Source organism: Callithrix jacchus, chromosome 13, assembly GCF_049354715.1.
Source record: "Callithrix jacchus isolate 240 chromosome 13, calJac240_pri, whole genome shotgun sequence".
Taxonomy (NCBI): Eukaryota; Metazoa; Chordata; class Mammalia; order Primates; family Cebidae; genus Callithrix; species Callithrix jacchus.
Genome location: NC_133514.1, coordinates 40,534,184 through 40,547,093, shown reverse-complemented (window position 1 = coordinate 40,547,093; position 12,910 = coordinate 40,534,184). Strand labels below are relative to the sequence as shown.

General features: G+C 42.5%; 1 protein-coding gene and 1 pseudogene across 2 annotated transcripts in view; one reads left to right on the top strand and one right to left on the bottom strand.

Annotated features, from left to right (window-relative positions):
* LOC100894379 (glycerol-3-phosphate acyltransferase 4-like) overlaps window positions 1-12,910 on the top strand; it is a 37,027-nt pseudogene that overhangs the window by 12,193 nt on the left and 11,924 nt on the right. Inside the window, exons 5-9 of the transcript XR_013525627.1 lie at window positions 804-893; window positions 1,034-1,127; window positions 1,749-1,827; window positions 3,592-3,647; window positions 4,146-4,231. The product of XR_013525627.1 is annotated as a glycerol-3-phosphate acyltransferase 4-like (transcript). The remainder of the gene's footprint in view (window positions 1-803; window positions 894-1,033; window positions 1,128-1,748; window positions 1,828-3,591; window positions 3,648-4,145; window positions 4,232-12,910) is intronic.
* Window positions 2,661-12,910, bottom strand: part of LOC100399132 (disintegrin and metalloproteinase domain-containing protein 18) — a 134,290-nt gene continuing 124,040 nt past the window's right edge. Inside the window, exon 19 of the mRNA XM_054243875.2 lies at window positions 2,661-2,965. Within this exon, the coding sequence (XP_054099850.2) occupies window positions 2,748-2,965 (218 nt within the window). The 3' untranslated portion in view covers window positions 2,661-2,747. The remainder of the gene's footprint in view (window positions 2,966-12,910) is intronic.

The window sequence follows — 12,910 nt, the reverse complement described above, 5'->3', positions numbered from 1 at the left end:
AGGTGCCTGTAATCTCAGCTACTTGGGAGGTGGAGGCAGGACAGTCCTTCAACCTGGGAGTCAGAGGTTGCAGTGAGCTGAGATTGCACCATTGCACTCCAGCCTGGGTGACAGAGCAAGAATGTGTCTCAAAATAAGAATAATCACACAGTGATAACAGTGGCATCAGCTGTTAAGTCTTTACTTTTTTGATTTTGATCTATGACTGTGTTCTTTTTGCCCTTCAGCCCTCACATTCTTCCCACTTTAAAGACAAAAGGGAGAAGCCACAAACATTTGGAGTCTGAAACTCAGATGTTAGCAGATTTTATAGCTTGTTTAGTTTTGAGCATTTGACTGTGTGGATAAAGTGGTGAGACGATACTGTTTGTAAAATGGTCTGAAATGTCGGGAGGCTTTGTCTGTTTATGAAGAATATTTTCCTCCCTTCGGGAAGTTCTGGGGCTTGGAAACCTTTCCTTTGCCCGGGCTGGTGCAAAGGGTGGCCCCTGGCCTTGGGCCTGCCCCTGGTTGTTGATGTGGGGAACGGAGTTCCGCCTGCCTGTGGTCTCCCGATGCCAGATTCTAGGCTGTGAATTCTTCACCAGCTAACTTGAGTGCATGTAAGTGAGTGTCCCTGTTTCCTCTTTCTTTGCTCATGTGTGAACATAAAGGTGCTCTTGCATCACAGGCTTTCCTGTATGTGCTTATGTCTGTAAAAGCACTTTGCCATCCTAAAGGACTGCTGAGCTGTTCACGTCAGCAACTCTTTCTGTCTTACTGTATGTAAAATAACAGCCAGAATCCTCGTCCTGTTGTTGCAGGTTTAAGGAGTTCGTGAGTAAACATGTTCACTTAATGTGTCACCGGATCTGTGTGCAAGCGCTGACAGTCATCATCACCTACCACGACAGGTGAGCGTGCTGTGTACCCATACGAAGGGAGGTGGCGCTGGCGGGACACCACCCACCTATGCTTGGCCAACAGGAGGATGCTTCTGAGCTTTGAAGTGTTCACACTAATTTTGGTTGTTTTGCATATCTTTTAAACCCAGGGAAGACACACTGAGAAACGGTGGCATCTGTGTGGCTAATCACACCTCGCCGATCGATGTGATCATCTTGGCCAGTGATGGCTATTATACCATGGTAAGAGCTCTTTCTGGCACGTTCTTGAGGCAAGACTTCCTACATTAGACCGGTCAGGGCTAGGAGGCTCCTGGACCCTTCACATAAACACTTTTAAGCGTGGACCCCACCTACACTCTCACTCGGGGGTTCTGTGGGACTGTGATAGGAGATGCCCTGGGCAGAGTGAGCGGTGAGTGTGGCTGGAGAGGATGCTGAGGGTGTTCAGGTAGACCTGCAATGGGAGAGGGAGGGGCTGGCAAGGAGTGTTTCCAGGGCATCTGAGAATCTGCCCAGGGAGAGGCAGTTTTACACAGATAATCGCTCTACTTTAGTGTTTTAGTATTTTGTCTGAGGGGTTTCAGTTATATTTTTAACGACCTATTTCTAGTATGACTGATTAAAAGAAGTTTAAGATTTGGGGAGTCCTGGTAGTGGTTTCTTGGCAGTGAGCAACCTCTTGCCAGCTGGTGTTATAGGTGAGAAGTAGGACCAGCAAGCATTAGCGGTAAGAGGTTGGACCCGCAAGCGTTAGAGGTGAGAGTTTAGATTGCTTATTTATTGAGCTCTGGGGCTTCCTAGAGTGGGGAAATCTGTGTGAGGATGGCTTCACTACTAATGAGTCCTGTGTCTTGCGCTTAGGTGGGTCAAGTGCACGGGGGACTCATGGGTTTGATTCAGAGAGCCATGGTGAAGGCCTGCCCGCATGTCTGGCTAAGAGGTAATGGACAGAAAGTTGCTTTTCTGCTTGGCCAGTTAGAAAGAATGCTGACAAGGCTTCAGGGCAGTTATCCCTCCACAGTGCAGTTATGTGCCTTCCATCATGAGTTTCTACTGCCTAAAACATGAGATTTTAAAAGTGGCTGGGTGCAGTGGCTCATCCCTGTGATCAATCCCAGCACTTTGGGAGGCCGAGGCAAGCAGACCACTTGAGGTCAGGAGTTCAAGACTAGCCTGACCAACATGGTAAAACCCATCTCTACTAAAAATACAAAAATTAGCCGAGTGTGGTGGCAGGTGCCTGTAACCCCAGCAACTAGGGAGACTGAGGCAGGAGACTCTCTTGAACCTGGCTGGTAGAGATTACAGTGAGCTGAGATTATACCATTGCAGTCCATCCTGGGTGACAGAGTGAGACTGTGTCTTAAAAAAAAATCTATATATCTATAAATATATATATATAAATAAATATCTATACATTTGTATGAAATCCTAGTTTTATTTTCCAAGTTAAGAATGTTTATTAACCTTGCTTTATTCATTGTACCCATCATAATAAACAAAATAGGAACTTTTACTGCTGTTTGAAACCTCAAAATGAATTCATTCATCACAAATAAAAACAAACGTAAGGCAGTGGAACAAAGTACTGCTCTGTTTTCAGACTTTAAAAAGGTGAATCTGGTGTAAGTCATGCAAAGAGATTTGCAGCAGACAGAGACATCAAGACAGTTGAGACCAGGCCACACATGGAGTCTCACTCCTGTCATGCAAATGCTTTGAGAGCCCAGGAGTTGGAGACCAGCCTGGGCAACATAGGGAGACCCGATCTCTACAAAACAATTTAAAAATTAGCTGAGTGGCTGGGCATGGTGGCTCATGCCTATAATCCCAGCACTTTGGGAGGCTGAGGTGGGTGGATCACAAGGTCAAGAGCTCGAGACCATCCTGGTCAACAATGTGAAATTCTGTCTCTTCTAAAAGTACAAAAATTACCTGGGCGTGGTGGTGCGCACCTGTAGTCCCAGCTACTCGGGAGGCTGAGGCAGGAGAATTGCTTGAACCCAGAAGGCGGAGGTTGCGGTGAGCCGAGATCGTGCCATTGCACTCCAGTCTGGGTATGAAGAGTGAAACTTTGCCTCAAAAAAAAAAAAAAAAAAAATTAGCTGAGCAAGGTGGTACAGTCCTGTAGTCCCAGCTGCTTGGAAGGATCACTTGAGCCAGGGACGGTGAGACTGCAGTGAGCCGTGATTGCATCACTGCCTTCCGGCCTGGACAACACAGACCCTGTCTCAGAAAATAACAAATAAGACAGTTGAGATTATCTTCCACAGGGAAAGATGTTCTTCCCCCTCCCCAACTCCCTATGCTGCAATTCAGGGACCGAGCATTGAGCCAGCAGGGCTGGGCCCAGCCTGGCAGCTGTTACACAGTCTAGTGACACAGGTTTATTGAGGGGGCCATGCCCAGGCCTTGCGGCAGGCGTCTCCTTCAGGTGGTCCCCAGGTGGAGTGGTGTCAGTGCTCCTGTGTTCACACAGAATTAAACAGTTGTGTGAATTAAGTGGTAACCTGATTTTCTCTATCCAGCTACATTTTTTCTTGATGAGCATTAGATTATACGTTTAAAAGGATACAGCCATGCTTGTCAACTTGGTTTTATACTCAAATCTAGTATCACAAATAAATAGGTTATTTATAAATGTATTTTGACAATGATGCATATAAGGCTGTCTGAGCCTTCATTTTATTTTCCTCTTTGAAAGACTGACTGAACATGTGCAAGATAAAAGCAAGCTGCCTATCCTCATCTTTCCAGAAGGTAAGAAGAAGTTGATTGTCATAAAGCGCTTCTGTGGGGAGTGCAGGAATGTGACTGATGTTTCCTGGGAAGCCTCAGCCCTCGCTGGATTATCTGTTTTCACTGAGTCATGCTAGGGCCCCTTTAGATTGGTTGTAGGACTAAAAACTCAGGCACATTCAGAATTTGAACTAAGAGTACCACATTGTGAGTTTCCCCAATGCAGGAATTTCTTCTCTAACGTTTCAGCTCCTCATGGAGCTCACGGAGTCCTCCTGACCCCACTGTGTGTCTCTGCTTTATCCAGGCTGTGTGTGTGAATCAGGGAAAGTGGTCCTGTAGATAGAGAATTGGAGGCACCATCTTGCCTGTCTCTGTTAAGTGTTTAAGTTAGGTAGGTGAGAGATGTATCTCATTTGAGGAACCGTTAGAAGAATTTTGACTTAGTCTTTAAGAAATGCCTAGAATCTGGGGTAAAGGGCCAACAGAAATAGCATTTTATTGTCTCCTGCATTTTAGGAACCTGCATCAATAATACATCGGTGATGATGTTCAAAAAGGGAAGTTTTGAAATTGGAGCTACATTCTACCCTGTTGCTATCAAGGTACAAGACCTCCAAGGGTGCACACGGTCATGACTGCAGCTGCTGTGAGTGGGGTGCAGCAGGAGGAGGTGGAGAGAGGAGCTAGGGTCGCCAGTCCGCGGTCGATGCCCTCAGCAGAGTGGCGTGGGGCTGGGCTGACGTGGGCCAAGTGCTGCCAGAGGAGGATGCTGAGCGCTCAGCACCCCCTTAGAAGGGCCTGGGAAGTGTGGCATGGGGGAGAGCCAGATTCCCTCCTGCACGCTGCTGCCACCACCATTCAAAAAATGGCAAGCCCTTCCCTTCTTACCTTGCTTCATACACCTAGCTGGAACGTAGGCCCCTCCACCTGGAAAGGTGGCTGATTGCAGAGCATGGGAGTGTGGTTTCAAGCTGGATTTTTGCATTTTGGGGGAGCCGAGAGGATGGTGGGTCCTTACGTCCAGCCCAGTGGGAGAAGCAGCTCCACTGCTTTTAGTTGTGGTGTCATCTTGTAGACCAACGGCAGTTCCTAACAATGAGATGGACTCTGGGAATTTATCTAATCTACCTGGACCCTTTAGGAACTGCTCCTCTAACCCTTCAGGCACCCAGAACTATGGGATGTGATTAGCCAGTCCTCTGCACTTTGTTCCTCCGCCTCTCACCCACTTCACATCCACCAGGCCTCACATCACAACAGCTACAAAACACAGGCTATTATTTATGTTTTGTTTTGTTTTGTTGAGACGGAGTCTCACTCTTATTGCCCAGGCTGGAGTGAGTTCAATGGCATGATCTCGGCTTACCATAACCCACAACCTCTGCCTCACGCGTTCAAGCAATTCTGCTGCCTCTGCCTCTTGAGCAGCTGGGATTACAGGCATGCAACATCACGCCCGGCTTTTTTTTTTTTTTTTTTTTTTTTTGAGATGGAGTTTTGCTCTTCTTACCCAGGCTGGAGTGCAATGGCACGCACTCTGCTCACCGCAACCTTTGCCTCCTGGGTTCAGGCAATTCTCCTGCCTCAGCCTCCTGAGTAGCTAGGATTACAGGCACATGCCACCATGCCCAGCTAGTTTTTTGTATTTTTAGTAGAGACGGGGTTTCACCATGTTGACCAGGACGGTGTTGATCTCTTGACCTCGTGATCCACTTGCCTCAGCCTCCCAAAGTGCTGGGATTACAGGCTTGAGCCATCACGCTCGGCCATAAAACCAATTTTATGCTTGGGCTTTTTGAGGATGTGGAAATATCCTTCGTTGGTGTGAATTATTGTGTGTGAAAATTTTAAAGTAGAAGTTGTTTATGTGAATCACACTATTTTAGATATTTTACTTGCTGGAACATATAATTCTGAATCAGTTAAACCAAAGAAAATGCATTCTTCCACATAACAAGAGGCCTGGGCTGAGACAGAGCCATGCATGGTCCATGGGCAGCACCTGTCTGGTGGTTCTCTGGGCTCCTCTGCTTCAGGGTGCTGGTTTTACTCTCAGTCTGAAGCATGGATTTGGAGACCTTTCCCCCAAGCATCAAAAAAGGGGTGCTTCTTTCTTTATCTCATTCTTGAGAGTGAAAGGTCCTTCTCAGGAGCACCCTCACATACTTCCTGTCCTATATTTTCGGCCGGAATCGAATCATATATCTATCGTTAAGCCAATCAGAGGCAAGAGGAACAGTGTGAACAGCATTGGCTCAGACTAGTCAGGCTGCCCTTGGAATGGGGTCTCCTTCTCCTGAACTGCACAGGGTAGTTGCTGAAACAAAATAGGATTCTTTTAGCAAGGAGGAGGGGGAAATGGACACTTGGTGGGTAACTGCGCCTGCTGGATTTGTACATTTAGTATGGCATGCTATACACATACTGTGCCTCACCTAACACACAGTTTACAGCACCATAAACATAGCCTGCCGCACTATACATGTGACACAGAGCATGGTCCGCACTTCGGGGCTGCCTAAGATGATGGTGGAAAAACAGACCTGTTCAAAGTATTAAGTATAAGTTGGTATATTTTCCCTGGGACGCTAACTAAGAACAATGTTAGGTCAGGGGTTGTAGAGTCTTTTTCGATGATCTTAAAGACATGCAGAGAGGACAGAGGTGGGAGCTTCTGATGGATACTTTGCAAATTGCATCATAAACAAATGAGTGGGTAAAATCCTCAAGCAGCCTCTAGGAGCATGAGCAGTTTTTAGAACTTCTTTCTCAGAATTCCATAAAAAGCCACAGGAACTGCTCATTTGTTTTGAAGCTCAGAGGAGGGTTAGCAAGCCAAGAACCAAAGAAGAGCCTGAGACATTTCCAATTCCTTTTTTCTACTCTCTCAGTAAATAAAGATAGGAGGGAGAAACAATAACATCTTCTTAGAGATGCCAAGGGCACCCACCTTTGCCCTCACTTTGGTCCCCAGATGGCCTCGTACAAAACTGTCTGTTACCTCAGGAAACTATTCTGAACCTATATCAGGGTTTTGCAATTCAAACCCAAGACAAACACCTCTGTGGTCCTTGCAGGGTATTCCCAGCTGACGTTCAAGTCAATAGCAAAGGTAATAATTTTCTCATTCCCTCACCCTCTCTTGTTCCACTGCCGAGGTCTAGAGGCCTCTACATCCGGGTTGCTCACTAATCCTTCTGAAATTCCTGATAGGATGGTATCTATGTTAGTCTCTGGCTTGTATAAAACATCTTCCTATTATGACATTTTCTCCTTTTTCAAGCACCCTCATGTTTCAAAAGAGCTTTTCAAGATAATTATGCCAGCTTCATATATAAACGAAGGACAGTGAATTCCTTTACATTTGTGGTAGTGATGATTGTTGAGTTCAGAGGGGTAAGTGGCTCCCCAGGGGGATGCGGTGAGGTGGGATTAGGGAGAAATGGAGCTGGCCTCTAAATCTCTTACCTCACTCTCAGTATAATATTTTATATGTGGAACGTTTTCTCCCCGGACCCCACTGTAAGGAGAACATGCCCTGCCTTATAATGATGAAGTTAGTGATTATTTTAGGGGAGCTGGGGGAGAGGAGAAAGCATAGGAAAAGGAGAATATGGGGGTGTAGGCCTCCTGTGGCATCTCTGGACCCTCCACGTGTTCTGAAAACAGAAAGGGTCTCTTTAACTACTTCCTAGGTTAGGGGATGGCTGAGTCCAATCACTTTATGTAGCTTTCATTTTTTACCATTCAACACATTTTTATGAGTGAAGCCAAGTTAAGAAGTTCCAGAAAAAGTCTGAAGAGGTAAAAAGGAATCTTTTGGAGGCAATCGATCCAGTAATCCCACTACTGGGTATCTACCCAAAGGAAAAGAGATCATTATGTCAAAAAGATACCTGCGCACACGATTATTGCAGCACAATTCACAATAGCAAAGTCACAGAATCAACAAATGATTGGATAAAGAAAATGTCCGATCATTTTCTAAAATGAAATTGGATAAAGAAAATGTCCAATCATTTTCTAAAATGAAATTCAGCTCCAAAAAAGAGTGAAATCAAGTCTTCTGCAGCAACATGGCTTTCAGAACTGAAGACCGTTATCTTAAGTGAAACAGCTCAGAAACAGAAAGTCAGATACCACTGGTTCTCATTAATGAGTGGGTGTTAAATAACACGTATGCATGGACAGAGTGCAGGATGCTGGACGTTGAGAAGGGTCAGGGGTGAGGGATGAGGAGTGACTTAATGGGTGCAGTATGCACCGTTCGGGTGATGGCTACACTAACAGCCCAGACGTCACCCCTATCCAAGACATCCTTGGAACAAAAATGCACTTGCACCCCTTAAATTTATACAAATACAAAAGAATGTTTCAAGGTTAGCTTTAAGAAAAAGGCAGTTGGAGGAACTTCCAAGTTCTCTTAGGATCATAGTAGCTGCCAAAATTTTAATCCCTCCATATGTTCTGTAAAAACCATATAGAGCAACAAAGAGAGAACAAGTCCTAGCATCTATAACCCATGTCTACAACGTTACCAGATGACAGAGAGCCCTGCAAGCTTCAGTGTGTGTAAGGGACAGGCAACTGAAACAAGAGAGATGGTGCTGCTGCCCTCCCCATGGTGGAGTCAGATGAGGACTTCAGAGCAGAGGAAAGGGCACCTGGGCTCCAGCTCAGATGAAATCACTCTAGAAAGGGAGAGACCCATCCGGGCATGGTGGCTCATGTCTGTAATCCCAGCACTTTGGGAGGCCGAGGCAGGAAGATAGCCTGAGCCCAGGAGTTTGAGACCAGCCTGACAACATGGTGAACCCCTGTCTCCACTAACGACACAAAAATTAGCCAGCGTGGTGGTGTGCACTTGTAATCCTAGCTACTTGGGAGGCTGAGGCATGAGAATTGCTTGAGCCCCCGAGACACAGTCTGCAGTGAACTGAGATCACACAACTGCACTGCAGCCTGGACAACAGAGCAAGACCCTGTCTCAAAAAAAAAAGAAAAACAAAAATGAGACATCTGCCTGAGTGTAAGTGGGGGAAGTGAAAACAAGTCTGAGCTGGGTGAATCTGGCAACAAGCTACTGGAGGATCGAAAAGAAAAAGTATTGTCAGGGCAGTGGCTCACGCCTGTGTCCTAACACTTTGGGAGGCTGAGGCAGAAGAGTCACTTGAGCTCAGAAGTTTGAGACCAGCCTGGGTAACCTAGCAAGGTCCGGTCTCTATTTTAATTAGAAAGAAGGAAGAAGGAGGAAGAAAGAGGAGAAGAAGAGAAAAGAAGTAGAAAAACAAGAACAACAACAACATCGAGAAAAAGGACAAGAAGAGGAAGAAACGAAGGAGAAGAAAGAAAACAAGAAGAATGAAGAAGGAAGCAGAAGAGGAAGAGGAACAGGAGGAGGAGGAGGAGGAGGAGGAAGCCGCAGCAGCATAAAGGTGTAGTGGACTGGAGGTGGCAGTCTCAGGAAAGCAGCAGTTCTGGTTGGTGACCCAGAGAGGGCAGGTGTTCTTTGGAGGTTTAACAGGAAAGAGTAGGAATCCAGAGTCATAAAGTTTTTACATAAACAAAAGATCACCACAGGATCAAAATACACACCCAATCGTTTCCCATGAAAAAGACATTTGTATTAAAACAAAAGCAACAAACTGCATCTTATTATAGTGAAGGATGAGCGGAATCTTGAACTAAGAAATGTCGTCCCCTAAATCCTCCGGCCTGCTGCATCTGCTATTGCTGACCCAGGAAAATATCAAACCCCCTAGGGAAACGCAGCACAACGGACAACCTCCATACAATGCTACTGTGAGAGGAAAATGGGAAATGACAAGGACATTACCCTCCCCATCAAAACCACCACTAACTAGGGGAAAGGGTAAGTCAACACCTCATCCAATCTATGCATTCTTTACAAAGAATTCTGAGATTGGACGCAATCTGAATCTTGGATCAGAAAACTAAAGGCAAAGCGACTAACTGGACAAAAAGTTAAACAAAAATGACAAAAGTCAGACCTCTGTGAAATGAATGATGGACCACTGTCAGAAAAGGTAAGAACCACCTCAGAAACAAAAACTCATCACAAGATTCACCGAGAGAATGGATTCACCTGAAAATAAAACAAGGAAACTGAAGAAAGGAACAAAAATAGCCAGAGAACAAAAATCAAATGAAAATAAGAGGTAAAAATGGGGTCACAAAGACAATAACAGCTATAAATAAATAGGCAAAGAAACTCTCACTTACTGTAATTGAAGTAGAGGAATAAGGCTAAGGAGAAGAACAGCAGCAACAACTAATGTTTATGTAGAGCCATGACACAAAAGCTCTTTCTGAAACAAAAAACAGACAATCATTTTATTTCAAAGATCTATCATGTAACTAGAAGAACTGGGTTGAAACGATCAGTTCTCAACTGTCTTAATAAAACGATCTTACTTTCAAGACAAAGGAAAAAAAATCCATTAAGTGTTCAATACAATACTCCAAGCCGTTTACAATGAAAAGAAAATTGTGCTGGCATCAGCGTTCTCAACTTCAGATATGAAGAAAGACAACAGAGGAGCAATACTGAAATTAATAAATACTGTAAGAGTAGAAAAATGCTAAATAAAAATTATGAGTTCTAATAAAGTAATAATCTAAAATGTGAAGAGAATGAAGAAAGTGAAATAAGTTCATTGATTTCTAGATGCTAACAGGTAGATGTGAAATAACATCTTTTGAAGCTGACAAACCAAATAGTAGAAAAACTTTTCTAAAATCTAAATTTTTAGATTTATTTTTAGATTAAATCTAAAAATATTCTTAAGACTGAAGCAAATCCCAAGACAGTAATTATAGAATAACAATGAAATGAAATTATTTTTATTTCATGAATAAATTATTTTATTTAACATGAAGAAGCAAAGAACTTTAATAGAAGCAACTATGTGCATAAGTGTATTCTTTAAAAGGACAGAATAGACACACTTTGGTTTCTGTGTCCAGCACGTACAGAGTTTGTAAGTTGTCATTTCATCATTCTATAATAACAACAAATAAAAATCTGAACAAACTGAAAATTAACACTTTTCTTAGATCTGTTAAAGAATTGAGATCACAAGACAAAGAGCTGTTTTCCAAACTAGAGACAGATAGGTGGATATAACTAATTATAATTTACCAGAGCAGAAATTTATGAGCAGAAACTTTCATGGGAACCAGTACTAGGGTAGAAAAACCTAAACTATAACTGAGGAATAGATAGAAGCTCAGTGTGGACAAGTCTGAGATTCAACAACTTTATGGGGCCTTCTTTTAGTCCATATTATTATACGTCTGCCTCCAGAAGCCTATCAGGTTCTCACAATGAAAATCAGAGAAAAATCTTCTTATTCTTCTGGAATTAGGAGAGAGGAAAAGAAGCCAGTCTGAAATATGTCTAGAGAATTGTGTTCTTCTTAACAAGGGCTGCCCTCAAGAGAAACTCTTTCATCAGGACCTAAGCAGCTGGGGTTTTAGCAGAGTCTAATTGACCTGGGCGAACTCAACAGCAACCTTCTCTTGCTTTTCCTGTGGGAGAAGGGAAATGTCTCACTTCAGCCCCACTTTATCAACATGTAAAGGCATAGGAAAAACTTAGAAGTAAGAATGAAGGACATAGGTTCACTAAAAGACTAAAACCTAATCATAGAACTGCAAAATGCTTTCCACCCTCAACACCTTTCTAGCATAATCTATTTAGCACTGTTTCTTTAATGTAGAGTATCACGTCCAGTGTTCAACAAAAAATTACAAGCAATACTAAAAGACAAAAACACAGTTTGAAGAGGCAAAGTAAGCATCAGAACCAGATTCAGACATGGTAGAGATGTTGGAATTATGAGATTCGCAGGGCATAATAATTTGATTAATATGCAAAGAGTTTTAACAGAAAAAGTAGATAGCATGCAAGAAGAAATGGACAATGTCATCAGAAAGATTCAAAATCTGAGAAATAAATAATACACTTTAGGATTCAAAAACATCGTTATAGAAATGAAGCCCCTCTTGGGGTCAGTAGTAGACTGGACACAGCTGAGGAAGGAAACAGTGAGCTTGAGAATACATCAATAGAAATTTCCAAAACTGAATATCTAAGAAGAGAATACTGAAAAAAAGAAAGACAGTGTCCAAGAACTGTGGAACAACTACAAAAGGAGTCATATATGCATGATGGTAATGCCAGAAGGAAAAGAAAAATAAAACAGAATTATTTGAAGCAATAATGGCTGATAATTTCACAAAGCTGATATCAGACACCAACCCACAGATGTAGCAAACTCAGAAAACACTAAGCAGATTAGATGTCAAAAAATAATGAGTAGATATATTATATTCAAACTGCAGAATATCAGAGGCAAAGAACAAATCTTAAAAGAATATAAAGGAAAAAAATTTTCCTATAGAGGCTCAAATAAAGAATTACTTCTAACTTCTCTTCAGTCAGCGAAGAAACAAGACAGTAGGGTAAAATACTTGGTGTTCCGAGAAGACACAGACACACACACACACGCACACACACACTCTCTCTCTCTCTCTCTTTCTCTCTCCAGAATTATCCACCCTGTGAAATTATCCTTTGAAAATTAAAGAGAAAGACATTTTCTCATACAAACAAAAATTGAGAAATTTTTTTTGCCAAGTAGATCTCCCTCTCAAGGAATAAAATAGTTTCAGAAAAGGAGTGTGGTCAACAGTATCAGATGCTGCTAGGTTAAGAGAAATGTTCAAAAGTAGTAGTCAAATTTGACCAAAAACACAATATAGCAATATAGGTGGTTTTTTGGGTAATGCTAGCATGCATATTCTTTACTCTTCACTTGGATGTCATTTTCATGATCATAAATTCTGAACTCAGAATGATAATCCCAGCCAAAGTTTACATGTACTAGACACTATAATATAAACTAAAAAATGAATTGTGTTTCTGTATACTAATAATGAACTATCTAAAAAAGAAATTAAGAAACCATTCACAATAGCATCAGAAAGAGTAAAATGGTGTAAATTTTACCAATCTAGTAAAAAATTGGCACATGAAGCCCATAAAAATTAATGAAGAAATTAAAATACACATGAATAAATTAAAAGCATATGTACTTTTTAAGGATTGAAAGAAAATAGGTAAAATGTCCATATTACCCAAAGTGATGTACAGTTTTATTGCAATCTCTATCAAAATTTCTATGGCATTTTTCACAGGTATAGGAAAAAACTGACATTAAGAAGAAACCAATAAAAGATATGAAATAACCAAAGCA